The 22429-nt window shown below is 37.4% G+C and overlaps 1 protein-coding gene across 3 annotated transcripts in view; it reads left to right on the forward strand.

Moving 5' to 3' along the window:
- The window catches only part of RNMT (RNA guanine-7 methyltransferase), a 28058-nt gene that overhangs the window by 1290 nt on the left and 4339 nt on the right, over positions 1 to 22429 (forward strand). The window contains exons 2-10 of one of the 3 annotated variants that reach the window (XM_069569048.1): positions 844 to 1127; positions 5256 to 5713; positions 10066 to 10201; positions 12808 to 12933; positions 16268 to 16383; positions 17440 to 17621; positions 18099 to 18263; positions 21107 to 21224; positions 22233 to 22334. In XM_069569048.1, the coding sequence (XP_069425149.1) occupies positions 5297 to 5713; positions 10066 to 10201; positions 12808 to 12933; positions 16268 to 16383; positions 17440 to 17621; positions 18099 to 18263; positions 21107 to 21224; positions 22233 to 22334 (1362 nt within the window). In that variant the 5' untranslated portion in view covers positions 844 to 1127; positions 5256 to 5296. The remainder of the gene's footprint in view (positions 1 to 843; positions 1128 to 5255; positions 5714 to 10065; positions 10202 to 12807; positions 12934 to 16267; positions 16384 to 17439; positions 17622 to 18098; positions 18264 to 21106; positions 21225 to 22232; positions 22335 to 22429) is intronic. The other 2 variants (XM_069569046.1, XM_069569047.1) reach the window with 2 other exon arrangements.

The following is a 22429-nucleotide window of genomic DNA, read 5'->3' on the forward strand; positions in this document are numbered from 1 at the left end:
GCGGCCGGCCGCCTGCCCTGCGTGGTGGGCCGGAACCTGAGCCGGGCCGTGCCGGGACTTCTCGGTGCGTCCTCGAGTCCGGGGACACCACCGGTGGGTCCGGCGTGGAGCTCACCTGCTTGAGCTCCAGCCCTCGGGCCGGTGAGTTCTGAAAAACCTCGGGTGTGACTGCTGCCCAGATCACCGAGATGCACGTTGGGTCGTTTATGCGCCTTCTTGTACCTGTCGACTCAGTCCTTGTCTGAGGGTTCCCGAGAGCCAACCCTCTTGTGTCGGGACCTAACTCATTACTCAGCTTGGACTCTCAGTCTTATACATCTGTTGGGTCGTTTGGAAATCTGTGTCGCTTATTCTGACCGAATTGTCTATGGAACGTTTCATTGGTGGAAATGTCACAGATAAATATAAATTAACTTTTATTCTCAATAGTGAGTTTAGATATTGCATTTCCAGAGAGAATTAATTATAGCTAGGGAAAAGTTAAATCGTTTTATTTGAAATTAAAGCCAGTTTTATTTCCTTATTAGGAAAATGATTACTAGGTTATCATTTTAAACAGCTACTTAGAAAATTACGTTTCTGGGTAATTTTTTTCCTCTTCGATTCAACTCTTGTTTTGTCACTTATTGATATCTTGTTACCTCAAACCTTGGATAGTGAAAGTTAATAGCCCTTGAAACCTTCCTGATTTAGAGTGTCTTGTTTTTACCCATTCCATTAAACAAATTTATTTCTTATTCTGTTTCTTTATATGGAACACTTAATAATTTTCAGGTTCTGAATTTGGGGAATCTCACTAATTTTCCAACTTTCGCTTTTTCTTCTCTGGTTTGGATAATACAGCCCAACATTTTAAGTCGTGTATCAGTTGTAAACTTCTTGAAGACTGACCTTCCCTGGTGGCTCAGGGGTAAAGAATTCACTTGCCAACGCAGGAGACATGAGTTCCATCCCTGATCTGGGAATATCCATCATGCCATGAAGTGGCTAAGCCCCTGTGCCACAACTATTGAGCCTGTACTCTGGAGCCAGGGAACCAAAACTACTTAGCCCCTGTGCCTCAACTACTGAAGCCTGGGCACCCTGAAGCCTACACTCCACAACAAGAGAAGCCACTGCAATGAGAAGTGGGTACACTGCAACTAGAGAGTAGCCCCCACTCTTTCACTTTTTTGTGTGGGGAAAAAAAAAAAGCCTGGGGTTGGGGAGGGGGAAGCAACTTCTTGAGGACTAATTCACACAGTCCCTTATTGAGCTTCTCTGTAGTATTTCACTGAACTTGTTGAGTGGCTTAATAAATTCTTGTCCAGTTAATAGCTCATTTATTTTTTTACCCTCCCATTTCATCTGCAAGCCTGAGAACATTTGAAAGAGACTAAACAGAGGCCTTACAAATAGCTGAAAAAAGAAGAGAAGCGAAAAGCAAAGGAGAAAGGGAAAGATGTACCTAACTGAATACAGTGTTCCAAACAATAGTAAGGAGAGATAAGAAAACCTTTGTAAGTGAACAAAGAAATAGAGGAAGACAATAGAATAGGAAAGACTAGAGATCTCTTCAAGGAAGTTAGAGATTCCAAGAGAACACTTCATGAAAAGATGGGCACAATAAAGGACAGAAGCAGTAAGGACCTAGGAGAGGCACCTAATTAAAAAGAAGTGGCAAGAATACACAGAACTGTACAAAAAAGATGTTAATGACTCAGATAACCACAATGATGTGGTTACTGACCCAGAGCCAGACATCTTGGAGCGTGAAGTCAAGTGGGCCTTAGGGAAGCATTATTGGGGGCAAAACTAGTGGAGGTGATGGAGTTCCAGCTGAGCTCTTTAAAATCCTAAAAGCTGATGTTGTTAAAGTGTTCCACTCAATATGCCAGCAAATTTGGAACACTCAGCAGTGGCCACAGGACTGAAAAAGGTCAGTTTTCATTCCAGTCCCAAAGAATGGCAATGTGAAAGAATATTCAAAGTACTGCTCAGTTGCTACTCACATGGTAGCAAAGTAATACTCAAAATCTTTCAAGCTAGGTTTCAACAGTATGTGAACTGAGCACTTCCAGATGTAAAAGCTGAATTGAGAAGGCAAAGGACCCAGAGATCAAATTGCCAACATCCATTGGATCATAGAAAAAAGCAAGAGAATTCCGGAAAAATACCTACTGCTGCTTTATTGAGTAGGCTAAAGCCTTTGACTGTGTGGATCGAAACAAACTGTGGAAAATTCTTAAAGAGATGGGAATGCCAGGCCACCTTACCTGGCTTCCGAGAAACCTGTATGCAGGTCAAGAAGCAACAATTAGAACCAGACATGAACAACGGACTGGTTCAAAATTGGAAAATTAGTATGTCAAGGCTGTATATTGTCACCCTAATTTAACTTCTATGTAGTGTACATCAGGGAAAATGCCAGACTAGATGACTCACAAGCTGGAATCAAGATTGCCAGGAGAAATAGCAACAACCTCAGATATGCAGATGATACCCTGCTAATGGCAGAAAGCAAAGAGGAGCTAAAGAGCCTCTTGATGAAGGTGAAAGAGGAGAATGAGAAGCTGGCTTAAAACACAACATTAAGAAAACCAAGATCCTGGCATCTGGTCCCATCATCACTTCATGGCAAATGAGGAAAAAATGGAAACAGTGACAGACTTTATTTTCTTGGGCTCCAGAATCATTGCAGATGGTGGCTGCAGATATGAAATTATAAGACACTTGCTCCTTGGAAGAAAAGCTATAACAAACCTAGACAGCATATTAAAAAGCAGAGACATCGCTCTGCTGACAAAGGTCTATCTAGTCAAAGCTGTGGTTTTTCCAGTAGTCGTGTATAGATGTGAGAGTTGGGCCATAAAGAAGGCTGAGTGGCAAAGAATTGATGGTTTTGAACTGTGCTGCAGAAGACCCTGGAGAATTCCTTGGACAGCAAGGAGATCAAACCAGTCAATCCTAAAGAAAATCAACCCTGAATATTCATTAAAAGGACTGATGCTGAAGCTCTGATACTTTGACCACCTAATATGAAGAGCCCACTCACTGGAAAGACCCTGATGCTGGGAAAGATGCAGGAGGAGAAGGGGATGACAGAGAATGAGATGGTTGGATGGCATCATCTACTCAATGAACATGAGCTTGAACTCTAGAAGATGGTGAAGGACAGGGAAGCCTGTCCATGGGGTCGCATAGTTGGACACGTCTTAGTGACTGAACAGCAACAATGGTCATGGGTTTTGAAACTTCTTTCTACTCTCTTCACTCTCTACCTGATTCTGACATCCGTTGCAAACTAAGGATTTTACTAGTCCCAGGCTTTCTGTGCTCTTGGTTTTCAGTGTCGCTAGGCCAAAAGAAATACCTAACAGTTCCCTAAGTGGTTTAGTTCAAACAATTTGTGTGTCCTAACAACTTTATTTTAAAAAATAATACACAGATCGAAAGGAATACTGTTTATTTTTTCAGTTCAGTTTAGTCGCTCAGTCATGTCCGACTCTTTGCGACCCCACGAATAGCAGCACGCCAGGCCTCCCTGTCCATCACCAACTCCCGGAGATTACTCAAACTCACGTCCATCGAGTCGGTGATGCCATCGAGCCATCTCATCCTCTGTCGTCCCCTTCTCCTCCTGCCCCTAATCCCTCGTAGCATCAGAGTCTTTTCCAATGAGTCAACTCTTCATGTGAGGTAGCCAAAGTACTGAAGTTTCAGCTTTAGCATCAGTCCTTCCAGAGAACACCCAGGGCTAATCTCCTGTAGAATGGACTGGTTGGATCTCCTTGCAGTCCAAGGGACTCTCAAGAGTCTTCTCCAACACCATAGTTCAAAAGCATCACTTCCTCAGCGCTCGGCTTTCTTTATACTCCAACTCTCACATCCATACATGACCACTGGAGAAACCATAGCCTTGACTAGATGGACCTTTGTTGGCAAAATAATGTCTCTACTTTTGAATATGCTATCTAGATTGGTCATAACTTTTCTTCCAAGGAGTAAGCCTCTTTTAATTTCATGGCTGCAGTCACCATCTGCAGTGATCTTGGAGCCCCCCAAAATAAAGTCTGCCACTGTTTCCCCATCTGTTTCCCATGAAGTGATGGGACCAGATGCCATGATTTTCGTTTTCTGAATGTTGAGCTTTAAGCCAACTTTTTCACTCTCCTCTTTCACTTTCATCAAGAGGCTTTTTAGTTCCTCTTCACTTTCTGCCATAAAGGTGTCAGCTGCATATCTGAGGTGATTGATATTTCTCCCGGCAGTCTTGATTCCAGCCTGTGCTGCTTCCAGCTCTGCGTTTCTCATGATGTACTCTGCATATAAGTTAAATAAGCAGGCTGACAATATACAGCCTTGATGTACTCCTTTTCCTATTTGGAACCAGTCTGGTGTTCCATGTCCAGTTGTAACTGTTGCTTCCTGACCTGCATATATAGGTTTCTCAAGAGGCAGGTGAGGTGGTCTGGTATTCCCATCTCTTTCAGAATTTTCCACAGTTTATTGTGATCCACACAGTCAAAGGCTTTGGCATAGTCAGTAAAGCAAAAATAGATGTTTTTCCGGAACTCTTGTTTTTTCCATGATCCGGCGGATGTTGGCAATTTGATCTCAGGTTCCTCTGCCTTTTAGTTCTTAGTTACCACAATGCGTAGTAATGGAATGTGTACATCTGTTGAGTACTGGACTTCTCAATCCTTGAGATTAGATTTGACCCTAACTGCACTTCTTGTTTTACATTGATTTTCTGTGGTACCACCAAAGTCTTAGCTTCACAAGGTTCTGTTGTCATTTAAAGAAAAATATAGTTCAAGCTACTCAGTTAAAACTGTGCTCTACTTGATGGTGTATCTGATACCTTCCAGGTGTCAGATATCACTAAGCTTTCATTAAACTTTAAAATACCTTGCTGTGCACATATGAATTTGTTGTAGTGTCCAGCACACATTTTGGGAGCCAAGGCTGTAGAGTAAGGGTCAGGATAGAAATGGAACTGACTTCATTTACTGTGATGACTTTTGTCAGTTTTAATGTCAGTGGTGACTTTTATGGATTAGATTGTGGGAGTATTTGGGGATTATAATTAGTACTTCATTAGCACTTTTAGAAATTCATATGCAATATGTATCAGTATTGTTTTCAGTATTCTGTAATGAGTTTTTAAAAATTCTTACTTGATCACTGAAACTAAATGGCCAACTTCTGATTTAAATTGCTTTTAAAGTCTCAGCATTATGTTTACAAGTAATATCAAATTTTTACCATTCTAGTGTCAGTTCATGAAGTTTGACCATCATTTAAGTAATCAAAAATGGAAAATTCTGCAAAAGCAGAAGAACATGAAAAAATCTTTCATAAAGAAGCAAAAATATCATTAGATTCAGAAGCAGAGTCATCATTCATTATTAATGAAAATACAGCCTCTCCTGAGACTGGTCTTTCTGCAGAGGCTCCTACTTGTGGGCAAGTAAACACACCAAAAAAGAGAAAAATGGAGTTTGAGGATGATCTTGTAAAGGAAAGTTCTAGTTGTGGGGAAGACACTCCATCCAAGAAAAGAAAACTTGATGCTGAAATTGCCCCAGAGGAAAAAGGTTCTGGTGATGATGAAGGCATTTCAAGGAGAAGAAGAATAGAAACTGATAGTTTTCCAAAAGATGAACCTACTGGAGATGGCACTCAGAAAAGGAGAAAAATAGAACTTGAAGATGTTCCTGAAAAGCAAAAGGTATTTTGAATGCATTTTTAAAAATTCATAATAGAATATGTCAGATTGAAATGTGGAGCAGTTATGAAATACCTTTTTTAAAAAAACATAATTTTAATAACTTAAGGGTTCTGTGTTTTTTTTTTAAATTTTATTTATTTATTTATTTATTTTTTACTTTACAGTATTGCATTGGTTTTGCCATACATCAACATAAATCCGCCATGGATGTACACATGTTCCCAATCCTGAACCCCCCTCCCACCTCCCTCCCCATACCACCCTTCTGGGTCATCCCAGCACACCAACCCCAAGCATCCTGTATCCTGCATCGAACCTAGACTGGCGTTTCGTTTCTTATATGATATTATACATGTTTCAATGCCATTCTCCCAAATCATCCCACCCTCTCCCTCTCCCACAGAGTCCAAAAGACTGTTCTATACATCTGTGTCTCTTTTGCTGTCTCGTATACAGGGTTATCGTTACCATCTTTCTAAATTCCATATATATGTGTTAGTATACTGTATTGGTGTTTTTCTTTCTGGCTTACTTCACTCTGTATAAATGAGCTCCAGTTTCATCCACCTCATTAGAACTGATTCAAATGTATTCTTTTTAATGGCTAAGTAATACTCCATTGTGTATATGTACCACAGCTTTCTTATCCATTCGTCTGCTGATGGACATCTAGGTTGCTTCCATGTCCTGGCTATTATAAACAGTGCTGTGATAAACATTGGTGTTCACGTGTCTCTTTCAGTTCTGGTTTCCTCGGTGTGTATGCCCAGCAGTGGGATTGCTGGGTCATAAGGCAGTTCTATTTCCAGTTTTTTAAGGAATCTCCACACTGTTCTCCATAGTGGCTGTACTAGTTTGCATTCTCACCAACAGTGTAAGAGGGTTTCCTTTTCTCCACACCTTCTCCAGCATTTATTGCTTGTAGACTTTTGGATAGCAGCCATTCTGACTGGCGTGAAATGGTACCTCATTGTGTTTTTGATTTGCATTTCTCTGATGAGTGATGTTGAGTATCTTTTGTTTGGTAGCCATCTGTATGTCTTCTTTGGAGAAATGTCTATTTAGTTCTTTGGCCCATATTTTGATTGGGTCATTTATTTTTCTGGAATTGAGCTGCAGGAGTTGCTTGTATATTTTTGAGATTAGTTGTTTGTCAGTTGCTTCATTTGCTATTATTTTCTCCCCTTCTGAAGGCTGTCTTTTCACCTGGCTTATAGTTTCCTTTGTTGTGCAGAAGCTTTTAATTTTAATTAGGTCCTATTTGTTTATTTTTGCTTTTGTTTCCAGTATTCTGGGAGGTGGGTCATAGAGGATCCTGCTATGATTTATGTCGGAGAGTGTTTTGCCTATGTTCTCCTCTAGGAGTTTTATAGTTTCTGGTCTTACATTTAGATCTTTAATCCATTTTGAGTTTATTTTTGTGTATGGTGTTAGAAAGTGTTCTAGTTTCATTCTTTTACAAGTGGTTGACCAGTTTTCCCAGCACCACTTGTTAAAGAGATTGTCTTTAATCCATTGTATATTCTTGCTTCCTTTGTCAAAGATAAGGTGTTCATAGGTGCATGGGCTTTCTATTGTGTTCCATTGATCTATATTTCTGTCTTTGAGTCAGTACCATACTGTCTTGATGACTGTGACTTTGTAGTAGAGCCTGAAGTCAGGCAGGTTGATTCCTCCAGTTCCATTCTTCTTTCTCAACATTGCTTTGGCTATTTTATTTATATATTTCCATACAAATTGTGAAATTATTTGTTCTAGCTCTGAAAAATACCGCTGGTAGCTTGATAGGGATTGCATTGAATCTATAGATTGCTTTGGATGTGGATGAACATGGTATATTTTTCCATCTATTAGTGTCCTCTTTGATTTCTTTCATCAGTGTTTTATAGTTTTCTATACATAGGTCTTTAGTTTCTTTAGGTAGATATATTCCTAAGTATTTTATTCTTGCAATGGTGAATGGAATTGTTTCCTTAATTTCTTTTTCTATTTTCTCATTATTAGTGTATAGGAATGCAAGGGATTTCTGTGTGTTGATTTTATATCCTTCAACTTTGCTATATTCATTGATTAGCTCTAGTAATTTTCTGGTGGAGTCTTTAGGGTTTTCTATGTAGAGGATCATGTCATCTGCAAACAGAGTTTTACTTCTTCTTTTCCTATTTGGATTGCTTTTATTTCTTTTTCTGCTCTGATTGCTGTGGCCAAAACTTCCAGAACTATGTTGAATTGTAGTGGTGAAAGTGGGCACCCTTGTGTTGTTCCTGACTTTAGGGGAAATGCTTTCATATCCACCATTGAGGATAATGTTTGCTGTGGGTTTGTCATATATAGCTTTTATTATGTTGAGGTATGTTCCTTCTATTCCTGCTTTCTGGAGAGTTTTTATCATAAATGGATGTTGAATTTTGTCAAAGGCTTTATCTGCATCTATTGAGATAATCATATGGCTTTTATTTTTCAATTTGTTAATATGGTGTATTACATTGATTGATTTGCGGATATTGAAGAATCCTTGCATCCCTGGGATAAAGCCCACTTGGTCATGGTGTATGATCTTTTTAATGTGTTTTTGGATTCTGATTGCTAGAATTTTGTTAAGGATTTTTGCATCTATGTTCATTGGTGATATTGGCCTGTAGTTTTCTTTTTGGTTCTGTTTTTTTTAACTTAATTTTTATTTTATAGTGAAGTATTGTTGATTTGCAATATTGTGTTAGTTTCAGGTATACAACAGCGTGATTCAGTTATACATATATCCATTTTTTTGCAGATTCTTTTCCCATATAGGTTATTGCAGAATATTGAGTAGAGTTCGCTGTATAGCAGGGAACTTGCAAGGTCCTTGTTGATTGACTATTTTATATATAGTAGTGTGTATATGTTAATCCCGAAGTCCTAATTTATCACTTTCCCCTTTGGTAACCATGTTTGTTTTCAAAATCTATAAGTTTGTGTCTGTGTTGTAAATGAGTTCAGTTGTATCATTTTTTTTAGATTCCACCTTTAAGTGATGTTATATGTTTGTCTTTCTCTGACTGATTTCCCTTAGTATAATAATCTCTAGCTCCATCCATATTACTGCAGATGGCATTATTTCAGTCTTTTTTGTGGCTGCATAATATTCCGTTGTGTACATCTTCTTTATCCATTCATCAGTAGATGTTTAGGTTGCTTCCCCATCTTTATTATTGTAAAGAGTGCTGCAGTGAACAATGGAGATCATATATCTTTCAAATTCTGTTTTTCTTCTGATACATGCCCAGGAGTGGGATTGCTGGATCATATAGGAGTTCTATTTTTATTTTTTTAAGGAACCTCCGTACTGTTCTCCATAGTGGTTGTGCCAGTTTACATTCCCACCAGCAGTGTACAGGGTTCCCTGTTCTCCACACCCTCTCAGGCATTTATATTTGTAGACTTTTTTATAATGGCCATTTTGACCTATGTGAGGTGATACCTCATTGTAGTTTTGATTTTCATTTCTCTTTTATTTAGATAAAACTTCTGCTAATGAGATAATTTTAATCTTATTTGGAAATCTTGACTAAACACTTGAAAGGGAGTTTTTATAGTTTGCTTTTTTCTTAGTGTTTTAAAAAAGACACCAATGTAAGTTTCAAATGATTTACCTTTTTTCCTTTTTAATTAGGTGTTTATCTCTTTTTTGTGTTTGAAGCATTTGAGATTATCACTCAAAATGATTTCTACATGATACCCACTTTTACATTTCTTTCTTAATGTAATTCCTTAAACTATGTAATTTCTGCTTCTTATTAGGGTAGTTACTTGAAGCCTGGTATTTAACGAGTATTGTAAAGCAAGGGATAGCAAATCATTTTCATCTGGGAATACTGTTTTGTGATGGGACCTGAAGTGGAATCTGCATTATGCAATGAATGAGTAAAATTCTGTTATCACTCCTCAGGAAGAAAGTGGCAGATAAGCCAGGCATTTGTCATTGGTGAATCGCAAACCTTTTTAATAGAGAGAAGCTTGTATTGTAAACATAGTTTTCAAAGTTTTACTAGCAGTGGAACCCTTTATTCCCAGGAAAATCTTCAACCTTTTACCTATTTTACATACCAGGTGAAACATTTTGGTTGAGCAGAAAGTGGGGGGAATCTGAGGCCCTTATCTGGCATTTTTGCAGAATGCTTAAGGTTTTAGAGAGTACCAATTGAAATTTGAGTTAGGTTAATAGCAAATAATAGAAATCACTGACAGCAAACGTAGACTGTTGTGTTCCCATCTCTTTGTGAATATTAGCTCATGTAATGCTCACAATAATTTTATAATTTTATTTGTTTCATGTTTAGCTTCTTAATTTTGTGCTATTCTTCTATTTTCAGAACTTGGAAGAAGGACACAGCTCAGCAGTGGCTGCTCACTACAATGAACTCCAGGAAGTTGGTTTGGAGAAGCGTAGCCAAAGTAGAATTTTTTACCTAAGAAATTTTAACAATTGGATGAAAAGTGTCCTCATTGGTATGTTTCCAGTTTTGAATTTTTGATTTTAGCTTATGTTTCCTTTTTTTCTCCCTAAGTGGTTAATCATATACAAAGTGACTAGGTTTTTAGTTAGTGTTCATTTAATCATCAAACCTTGGCTTTATAAAACCAGAGCAAAACTGAAATTAGGCCTTTGAGATAAATTCTTTTCATATTTACTAATAGCTGACTACATAAGATATTAATATTGAGTTATTTAGGTTTTCAGAGGGCAGTTTGCTTTTATATTTAGAATTAAGGTTACCTAGTGCTATTAAATAATCTGTTTTACTCTAATAGTTTTGGAGCAATCCTATATTATTGAATGAAACATTTGGGTTCCATTAAGTTAAGATGGGCAGTGGCATGATTTTTTATCTCTGGGCCTTTAATGAGTTGGTAAAGGTCATCATTTGTATTGATTGTCCATTGAACTTGTTCTTTTCTTCTGGGGAGAAATAAAGTTTACTTTGAGGATTGATGGAGAAATTCAGCTTTTTGGACATCATTTTTGTCTATGAAAACTCATTTTTGAATTTAAAATGGAAGTCAGTGGAGGAAATTTAATTCTGAAAATATTTATTGCTTTCTGTATCAAATATATTAGTCAGCCACTTACCTGAGATTAGAGAATTTATAAAAGCCAGTAAATGTTGAAGTTTTTCACAAAAAGGTTTTTTAGTTTTGGTTTCTGTTGTTTTTTCAAAAGCCAGCCTCAGAAAAAGTGAGAATGCTTTCATAGTTAAACTAAAAAGAGTAATGTGCCATTTATGACTACTTTCTATCGTTTTGAGAATATTTTAGTAATTTTAAAAAATAAATTATCCATCCTGAAAAGTGTTAGGAAGGGGAACAAGACTCATTTCAGATGCATTTTAATATTTTTCTTTCTCACTTTTGTTTTTAATATTTATGTTTTATTGCAAAAATAAGGCTTATTTGACTCTGCTACTTGTCATCTAGGATAAATGAATAAACTCTTTAAGAAAAGCTTTTTTTTAGGGTTACTATTATGGCGTTTTAAAATCTATACTCATAAAGTAATCTTTGGACCCTATTGCTAATTTCTCAATTTTTTTTTCTTCCTTTGTTCATCATCCTTAGTAATGTAGATGACTTATCATTGAGTATTTTTCCTTAGTCACTTATTCAGGTATTTATTCATTGAATAAATATTTTTAAGTTCAGTTGTATTTTTCACATTGTTAGTTGTATTATGTTTATAAACAGGGAATAGGTAGCTTTTATTATAAAAACACTATGTCAGTCAAAAATGTATCTCTCAGCATATTCCTGATGGTGGTTTCTCCTTCAGCTGTTCCAGCAGCTCTCTTTAACGGGTGCTTTGCTGTCTGCACCTGTCTTTCTGGTCTTGCTGTAATTGATGTGCTCTGTGCCAGATCTTTGCTATCTCTTTTTTTGTCTTCTCAACACCCATTCTTTGCCATTCATTTTCTCTTCCTTGCTGTTTATAGCTAGTGATAGTTGAGTGTGATGCTTGAATGTGATAAAGGTAACTTGAATAATGTTTCAAGAAGATTTCCCCTCTCATTAATCTTATTTTGTGGAAATAAAGAGGTTTTATGATTCTTGCTGGTTTTTACTCTTGACATATTACATATTATGCTGGTTTTTTTAAGATTCATAGTAGAAAGTTAAATATTGAACACTTGTACATCTGTTGAAATCAGTTAAAAATCCTATGGACGGTGAAAGCAGAAGTATTTATACAGAATATTCTAGCAGTCAAAATACTACATAGGAAATAAAAAGCATTAAGCTCAGAATGATAAAGATAGACTAGATCTAGGATTCAGTATTTTATCCAGTGTTAGAATTGCTGAATAGTTCATTGTCTAAGAATATTCATATGCCTTTAACCTATATTTGAACCATTTGGCTATTGATATGGGGACCTACTAATATCATCCATTGATTATTAATGTGATTTGGTAGATTGAGATAAAAGATTCCATTTTTACTTCAGAGTTTTAAGAATTCTGATGACAGTAAAGAGGTTTATATAGTTTTTTGACTAGTTATTGTGTTTCTTTTAGAGGTAAGCCTGGCTCTTTTATCAAAGTCAAGCTCTTATGATCCCATAATTATTTTCATCTTATTAAATGTATAAGAAGCCAAACACTTAGCTTTGGAAAGAGAACTACAGCAATTTATGAATTAATTTTTCTCTTATCAAGAATAAGTGTTGGATATTCTTGTATTAATTAGAATTTAAAATGTTTGCTATTGACCTGCCAAGATCATGCAGCTTTTCTATACTGTTTAACTTCTGTTTAATCAAATGAGAGAGACAAATGTTTGCTATATAATGTTGAATCAAATTCTGAAAATAACCTTCAAAAACCTGTCTTAGTTTCTAAGATACCAGAGATATATTCTTTCTTCTTTAATGCTGAAGAAGAGTCAAGTTAATTAACTCTTAGTCAAATTTGAAATATTTCCCAAAAGTTATGAATTAATTACATAAATGAATGTGTTTATATTACACGTCATGTAGAAGTTAGTAGATTATTAAGGGTAGCAGTTTATACTTCAGTAAAAATGGAGAAGAACATTTATTATAACTTATTTCTCTCTTTTAGGGGAATTTTTAGAAAAAGTGAGACAGAGAAAGAAACGTAATATCACTGTTTTGGACCTAGGATGTGGTAAAGGTGGAGATTTGCTCAAGTGGAAAAAAGGAAGAATTGACAAGCTAGTTTGTACTGGTAAGAGAGATAATGACATGGGAAGGAATGCATTGTGGTCAGCCAGGTAAATGGAAATAAGAAAGATATTTTATGGGCATAACACTGAAATACCATACCACAAGATGTGGTATGCTCATGTGGAGCTGCTCATGAGACAGGTATTTTTTAAATGAGGAATGAGAATTCACTCATGGTGTTAAGACCACAGATGATTGAAGTCATGGTGGACTCCATGTTTGAAGCACAAACTTGGAAAGTCTTTCACTGGTCACAGATAGGACAGTTTCATAAATTAAAAAAAAAAACAAAGTAATTATAGTGGATTAAAAAACATGGAATAAGGGGAAAATCTCATTGTTCAGACTTGGAGGGAGCAAGGAAACTTATTCATTATTCTGAACTGTATAAACAAAGGTAGAGGGTATTTATCTTTTTTAACCCTATATGAACCATATTTCAGCATAAACAAATGGTTTAAAAGACAAATTCCTGTTTATTGAAAAATGATGAATAAATTTTTCCACCCTTGATGAAATAATGGCTCTAGCTGTAGTCGTTAAAAGATGCTGAAGCTATTAGGAGAAAAGTTGAAAGGAACTTAACTGGATTAATCAAGCACCTGAACCTCCCAGTCAGTCTTAACCCAGAAGAGGGGCAGGCAGACAACATGTTCCTTCCTGTCTGAGGAGTCATGGAAGCGCACAGCACTGCCTGTGGAGTCATGTTGCCTAAATTGGCACTTCTCACAGTTTCTGGTTTATGACCTCAGTTAAGTTCAGTTCAGTCGCTCAGTCGTGTCCGACTCTATGCAGATGACAGTATCCTTATGGCAGAAAGTGAAGAGGAATTAAAAAGCCTCTTGATGAAAGTGAAAGAGGAGAGTGGAAAAGTTGGCTTAAAGCTCAACATTCAGAAAACGAAGATCATGGCACCTGGTCCCATCACTTCATGGCAAATAGATGGGGAAATAGTGGAAACAGTGGCAAACTTTATTTTGGGGGGCTGCAAAATCACTGAAGATGGTGATTGCAACCATGAAATTAAAAGACACTTACTCCTTGGAAGAAAAGTTATGACCAACGTAGATAGCATGTTGAAAAGCAGAGACATTTCTTTGCCAACAAAGGTCCATCTAGTCAAGGCTATGGTTTTTCCAGTGGTCATGTATGGATGTGAGAGTTGGACTGTGAAGAAAGCTGAGTGCTGAAGAATTGATGCTTTTGAACTGTGGTGTTGGAGAAGACTCTTGAGAGTCCCTTGGACTGCAAGGAGATCCACCCAGTCCATTCTAAAGGAGATCAGTCCTGGTGTTCTTTGGAAGGAGTGATGCTAAAGCTGAAACTCCAATACTTTGGCCACCTGATGCGAAGAGTTGACTCATTGGAAAATACTCTGATGCTGGGAGGGATTGGGGGCAGGAGAATGGGACGACAGAGGATGAGATGGCTGGATGGCATCACCGATTTGATGGACATGAGTCTGTGTGAACTCCGGGAGTTGGTGATGGACAGGGAGGCCTGGCGTGCTGCAATTCATGGGTCAGTACACTCTTAAAAATGATGAAGGACCCTGAAAAGCTTTTGTGTATGTAGTTATATCTATTGATTGTGGAAATTAAAACCGAATATTTTAAAAATAGCTTTAATTTTTTACAAGTAAAATTTAGTGAGAAGACTAGTATTTTAAAAGTATTTCTGCAAATTCTTTTAAAGTCTGTAATAATAAAAGACAGCTGAATTTGCACCTCTGTGTCTGCATCAGTATGTTGTAATGTGTTATTTGATGAGCAGTGAAATGGAATTATTTGATGTGAAACTCCATTAAATCTGTCTTGCACTTTGCCCTGTAAGATTTTGTTCACTAAAATTATGCAAATCTTCTAAACATGGGCATCGAGAAATCACATTGGTTTAATATCACCATAATCAGAAAACTCTTTAGTATTGGGACAATGCCCAGCCCATTGTGATAGAAACAGTTTTTTCAGAGTTGTAGTTTTCACTTGAAAGCTCAGGTTTATCATTGGTAACAAATAGCATTTGTAGTTTTCACTTTTTTCATTTTGAAGAAAAGGTCTGCCAGATTACCAGGTCTGAATAACCAGTTTGTCTGTTGTTCTTCAAGTGAAAACAATTTCCCTATTAAAAAATTGGCCAGTACAGCTCACAAACAGTCACACCAGTCCTGTTCAGATAGACTTTGTTATGTAGCAGAAATGTTTTAAAGATTTTATAAAATTAATGTTTACTGCTTTATCAAGGACATTCCTAAATGAAATTGGCTTCCCCCCTTCCCCTTTTCTTCTTTCTGAGCTGGTTTATAGCAGTGAAAAATAGATCAAGAATTACCAGTATCACTGGTGCTCCTACCTGATATTCATGACACAGTATCAACTGTTATTTCTTTGTGTTAGTCATTCAGTCATGTCTGACTCTGCAGCTCCATGGATTGTAGCCCATCAGGCCCCTCTGTTCATGGAATTCTCCAGACAAGAATATGGGAGTGAGTAGCTATTCTCTTCTCCAGGGGATCTTCCTGACCCAGGGATTGAACCTGGGTCTCCTGCATTGCTGCCAGATTCTTTACCACTGAGCCACCAGGCAAGTCCTTAGACTGCAAGTAGATCAAACCAGTGAATCCTAAAGGAAATCAACCCTGAATATTCACTGAAGGACTGATGCTGAAGCTGAAGCTCCAACACTTTGGCCACCTGATGCAAAGAGCTGACTCATTGGAAAAGACCCTGATGCTGGGAAAGATTGAGGGCAAGAGGAGAAGAGGGCGACAGAGGATGAGATGGTTGGGTGGCATCATCGACTTGATGGACGTGAGTTTGAGTAAACTCCGGGAGTTGGCGATGGACAGGGAAGCCTGGTGTGCTGCAGTCCATGGGGTTGCAAAAAGTCAGACACGACTGAGCGACTGAACAACAACATCCACTGCTGCTTCTGTACCTGTAGTGCAAGTCTCAACACTGGGAAAAAATAAATAACATTTTAAGAAAATATAAAGAGCTGAGTGTACAGAGTTAGGTTTTATAATTCAAATTGGAATCTAAACTTTCTGCTTTAAACTTTGAATAAGCATTTAAAAATCACGATAGAACTTCTCTGTTGTCAGCACTTATTGAGAAAGTGTTTAATTCATTCCGAAAAATATTGGTCATTTGCATTGGTACAGAAGACTTTATTCTCCCTTGTTTTGAAGGAAATAGAACCTTTTTGCTTTTCTAAGGCTAGATTCCTTGCCAGAGTTCAACAGTTGAGATGCAATCTAGATTGTGCCATTTTTGTGTTTCTGATGTGACTCTGTGGGCCTCTGCTGACATCACTGATGCCTCTTCCCCTTCCAGATATCGCTGATGTTTCTGTCAGACAGTGTCAGCAGCGGTATGAGGACATGAAAAACCGTTGTCGTGATAATGAGTATATTTTCAGTGCAGAATTTATAACTGCTGATTGTTCAAAGGTATGTGGTGTTTTTAGAAGTATGTATTTATATTTTTAGTTTGAATAAGTGATTTGTTTTAAAAATCAGCTCATTTTTAAAAAATGTGCTTTGAAACATTAAAAATCTTAGGACATGGCATTTTTAATTTCAGCTAGAAGTTCCATTAATGATACATTTCCTTAAATGACCTGCCGAATACTAGTGGGTTTTAGCTTTTAATACTTCTACTTTGGAAATAGTTTGTTGCTTTTCTGTTTGGACACTTTTTTCTAGTATTTTTAAATAGATCTGCACTTAGGTTTTGTTTACCTTGTAATTTGTTTGACCGGCTTCCCAACATGTCACAGTCTGGTGACACCTGTTTCCAAATCTCTTTGACAGCTGAAGTTCAAGACTACAGAGGCACTTGAAATGCTGAAAATCTCCCCCTGGAACTTTATCTCTCTTTTCTGACTTGTTAGCTCGTTAAATTATTGTAGATACCTTTAACTACACATTTTGTTTGCAGTTGTGAAGGTGGAAAGAAGTGGTAGTATACTGCTAGAAAGTTAGAAACCTTTAAAAAACATTTTGCATTTTTCAAAATTTCCCAGGGAGTTCTCTGGCAGTCTGGTGATTAGAATTTGGCACTTTCACCTCTGTACCCCAGGTTCAATCTCTGATTGGGGAATTAAGAGCCTATTAGCTGCATAGCACAGCCTAAAAAATAAAAAAATGTCTCAAAGGCCGGTTTTGTGTTTTTCATAAACCCAAGTATATAGGTCAACATCATTTTACTTTAATTTTCCAGTAAAGCCAATTAAAGAATCAATTCCTTTAAATGTCATATGTTTGATGTATTTTTAATATGATTCCCGAATCTCTAGTTTTAAAAATTACTGTGAAAGTGGGAATGAAATTATATTGAACCAGAAAAGAGAGAACATTTTTATTATGATCCTTAAGATACATAATGATAGAGGATAGGTTGGTTGGAGGGCATGTCAACTTTTATTTTAAGGATCCTAATATTAGAAATTAACTAATTATGTTGCAGCCAATTTCAAAATCTTGACCCATTATAATTTGTTTCAGGAACTCCTAATTGATAAGTTTCGTGACCAAGAAATGTGCTTTGACATCTGCAGTTGTCAGTTTGTCTGCCATTACTCATTCGAGTCCTATGAGCAAGCTGACGTCATGCTCAGAAATGCATGTGAGAGACTGAGCCCTGGAGGCTATTTTATTGGTACCACTCCCAATAGCTTTGAATTGATGTAAGTACTTTCATATATTGTGGTTTATAAAACATTCAAAATTAAGCTTATTTTAGAACAGCAGATATTTATCAGAAATAGAGTTTATAGAAGGGTTGAGCGCTTTGATAATGTATTTGTGTAGATAATCTAGTTTTAAGTTGAAAAGTCAGACTTACAGATGAACCTTTAAAACATCTTTGTGTTTTAGTTGGGGACTGATGTTGCATTCAGCCAAAAAGCCAGAGGTGGTATTGCTAGATAAACTCCAGATCAGATGAGACTTAACCAGCTGTCATGATAATGGAGCCTATTTCTAGCATAATTTTGTTAGTGAGATTGTTAATGATATTTTAGCATATTGCTTCTTAAAAGTAGCTCAGACCCACTTCACAGCTATCAGTTGCATCATGTGTGTTCCCCCCCCCACATTTAATCTGATTAAAATAAATTTGACTTAATAATAGACTTGATTTTGGGGGGGTGTATGACCTACAGAAGACGCCTTGAAGCTTCAGAAACAGAATCATTTGGAAATGAAATCTATACTGTGAAATTTCAGAAGAAAGGAGATTATCCTTTATTTGGCTGCAAATATGACTTCAACTTGGAAGGTGTTGTGGATGTCCCTGAATTCTTGGTCTACTTTCCATTATTAAATGAGTAAGAATGTCATTAATCTGTTACTGTCCTCTTTTGGGGGCTTCCCAGGTGGGTCTAGTGGTAAAGAACTCATCTGCCAGTGCAGGAGACATTAAAGATAAGGGTTTGATTGCTGGGTCAGGAAGATCCCCTGGAGGAGGGCATGGTAACCCACTCCAGTGTTCTTGCTTGGAGAATCCCATGGACAGAGGACCCTGGCAGACTACGGTCCATAGGGTCTCAAAGGGTCAGACAGGACTGAAGAGACTTAGCACATAGCACATTGTCTTTCTGCATAAGAATGAAGGTAAAGGGGGGAAAATCAGTATTTCTATTTGTCTCTCATTTTAAGTGGGATCTTAAGAAGTATAGCCTGAATAATGACAAAACTAAGACTCAACGGTTGGTGCCATAGGTCACTTACAGCCTTACTCATTTAGTTTCTTTTATCCCTGAAATTATTTTATCCTGTAAGCAAGAAAAGGGAGCCTGTTGCCTACAACTTGTGGCATGAAATAACTGACAACTAGAAATAGCAAAGATTTGTTTTTAAGTAACTACTGGTACTTGGGTAACTAAAATTAGTTCTCCCAAAGTAGGGATCCTCCTTTTGACTGGAATAGGTATATTAAAAGTTTTATATTTCACTATAGCTTATGAAATTGTGACTCATGGCAGTGGTGATAGTAAAATCCTGATTCAGGAATGTATTCATGAACCTGAATTATTAGGAGTCCTGGCAAACCATAACCCCAGGGAAAGCTGAGGTTTCAGGCTTTATCAGGTAGGGCTCCAAGGCCTAATGAGACACCTTGGTCTTCGGGGTTTCCCTGAAAGGAAGTGTGGAAGAGTCAAGTTAAATGTGGGTCATGTCACAGCTGACCAAAGTGTATTTCCTTCTTTTTATTTTTTATTCTTTTTAAAATAAAGCCTTCATTAACTGAGGAAAAGGTCGAGCTTTATTTTTTTACTTATTTTTAGATGGTGATTATTTATTTGAATTGTGTCTCAGTCAGCTTGTAAATTTATGGATGTAGGATTTTCAGGAGTTCTACAGTGTATAAAACTTTTATAGAAAATAAAAATGAAGAAAATGAAAGAAAAGAAAATGAAGTAGCATGTGATTAAACATGGAAAATACTATGCACAATTTATAAATCTGAAAGTTAAAAAAATGTATATCACATTTTCCTTATAATTAGCAAACTTTGGGGAAATGTTATGCTTGAAGAAGTTAAAACGTTTTTAGTATGTTATTTTATATGTTTATTATGTTAGCTTGGTGCTTTTGGTTGACAGTGATTTGAGTATACCCCAAAAGATAAAGAATGAAACAAAAGTTTTTTTTTTTTCCTAAGGGCTAAGCAAACATTAGCAGTCTTTTCTGCTTGTATTGCTAATGATGATAAACATATCAAGTAATAAATTGTCACTGTAATTTTCAACTTTTTATAAATTATCAAGATAAGTATTCGTTCAGAGAGACAATCTGAAAATGCATAGGGATCCAAGCCACCTTTTCCGTCTTGTTAATTAGCTTTCATATGCAGACCTATTCAAATCGGTCAGATTGAGTCTCTGTTCTTTGTAATTATGATTTTTGTAGATGTAAAGCTCGGTTTCCCTCGTAAAGGCTTATTTTGGATATTTTTTGATTGAAAATGAACTGCCTGGAATAGAAGAGGCTTTATATTGACCTGTGTTGTCTTCCCAAGGGGCCTGATGCAAGTGACAGGGACTCTTGCTGTCCACACAGCTCTTACCTGCTAAGCTTAGTGGCCCTCCGATGTTCCCATTCGCTCTGTCCCCTCTTTTGTCCCTTTTCAGGGTTTTACCTGTTCCTTCTCTCATCTTTTATCTGTTGCCTGAAATCATCCTCAGGTTCCCTTTTGTTGTCTACAGATGTGCAGTGATCTGCTTCGGCAGTTGCACTGGGAGAGATACATACACAGAGCAAAGGGAGACCTAATGTAATTAGGGCTTGAGGAAGCCACCTGGGAGAAAGTGACATCTAAGTCAATATCTAAAGGGTGTCTAGGTGGCCAGTTTTGCCCTAAGTGTGCTGGGGAGCCAACGAATGTTTTAAAAGGCCATGACTTGTGTACTTTTGAAGCTTCATTGACTGCAGTTGGCAAATTGGTTGAGGGAGGGTAAGAATAAAAGCAGGGAAACAAACAAACGAAGTGGTACGACATTGAATGGTGATGGTGATAGAGAAGGCTGGTGGCCAGTGTCGGGATTGGGAATGGGCCTGTCCAAGTACGTTTTGAGGTTAATGGAGAGGATGCAGTGGCCTGCTGAGCACTGGGCACAGGGAGGGGTGGCAAGAGCATGAGATGGTTTACTGAAATAGCAAAGGCTGGCAGGAGAACAGGCTGGTGGGATTCAGCCCTGCAGGCCTGGGATCGTCCTGGTGGAGATTTCTAGGGAACATGGAATGAATGTGACAAAAGCCGGGACTGAGCTGCCGCCGCTGCTGGCAAGCTGTGTACATCGAGCAAGGATCTGGGCCGCTTTCTTCAGAACCATGACATCTGGAAGTTGAGAAAAGAGACCTGTAAAAACCTGTGAAGAAGCAGTTCAAGATGTAGGATAAAAATTAATAGTTTGTCTTGCCAGGGGATCCAGTAGATGAAAGGGAATATTTTCGTTTCACTTCCTGGCCTATTTGTTAGGTTACTGGAGTTCCCTGTGACCCAGGGAGATCTAGCTGCTTGTTTTTTTCAGGTCACTAGGGTGTTGCCTTTCAGTTATTTCGCATGGTCGTCTTGTGAATTCGTAGTTAAGCCCAGAAGATGTTACTGTTGCGTAAAGAATTACAAATATTTTGGAAGCCTTTTCATGAAAGAATCTTTTTTGGACAGAATGGCGAAGAAGTACAATATGAAATTAGTCTACAAAAAAACATTTCTGGAATTCTATGAGGAAAAGATTAAGAACAATGAAAATAAAATGCTGTTAAAACGAATGCAGGCTCTGGAGGTGAGTATTTAGAAATTGTGTAAAAATCCCAGGTTATTGCAGACTTGTTTCTGAGATTCCTTTCAAGGCCATGGACACACTCAGTATTTATATAAATTGCACAGATAACTGGTGCCAATAGTAGACTGTTCAGCACCTAGGACAGAGCTTTAACATGGGCTGTCAGGACTGTCGTCAGCATTTGGGGCTGCTCTGTATCTGAAGCATGAATTTTTACACTATAGGAATAAGCAAATTTATTTCTCATTGGCAAAAATGTGTTGATTGTAATGGTTCCAAAATGGTTTTTTGATTAATAAAGATGTGTTTCAGCCTAGTTATAATGATTTAAAATTCACTGTCTGAAACTGCAATTACGTTTGCACCAACCTAATACTTAAAATGGATTAAAAATAATGCTTGAAGTAATTTGAATATCAGACATTTGGTCACCATATCTTTAAAAACACAGCCTTATTTTGAGGCCCTTCTTCATATTCTGTGTAATTGTGGAGACGATCTGTATTGGAGGCTGGATGTTTTCCTTCTCTTCCGAAACTCCCGAGGTTCTTTTGACTGAACATTTTATTTGTATTATTTCCAGTTGCTGTTTGTACTTCCTTGGCGGTTAAGTCACTGTAACATTCAGATGAATGTTTAACTCTTGTGTTGATAACTTCCTTCAGGTTTGAGTTGTGGCAGAAAAAACCTTTGCCCAGGACTCACAGAGATACAGGTGTTTGCTGCCAAGTGGTCTTGGCGGCGATTCAGGACACTGTTCAGTCCCTCTGTGACACTCTGTAATTGTAGATACTCCAGCCATGCTCATTGTTAACCACAGCAGCTCCTTTGTTCAGAGAAGATTCCCTTAACTCCTTTTTTAAAAAATATTTCAAAAGTATGTGTAGTTTTTATTTCTGAAGTAATACTTAAAGATTATTGTCTCATTTCAGTGATTTAGGGTGTTTCATTCTGAATTGTAAATTTCACTTGTAATGACTCAACTAGGAATTTCCCTTGATTCCTTAGCCATATCCTGCAAACGAGAATTCCAGACTTGCCTCTGAGAAGGTGGGTGACTATGAACATGCAGCAAAGTACATGAAGAACGGTCAAGTGAAGCTACCTTTGGTAAGGTTTCATTCTTTAACAAGTCTTATAGGAGAATGGAAACTTAAATTATTTCATTGGTTTACAATACTTGGGTTCACTGACTTATAAATCAG

Source organism: Ovis canadensis, chromosome 23, assembly GCF_042477335.2.
Source record: "Ovis canadensis isolate MfBH-ARS-UI-01 breed Bighorn chromosome 23, ARS-UI_OviCan_v2, whole genome shotgun sequence".
Taxonomy (NCBI): domain Eukaryota; kingdom Metazoa; phylum Chordata; class Mammalia; order Artiodactyla; family Bovidae; genus Ovis; species Ovis canadensis.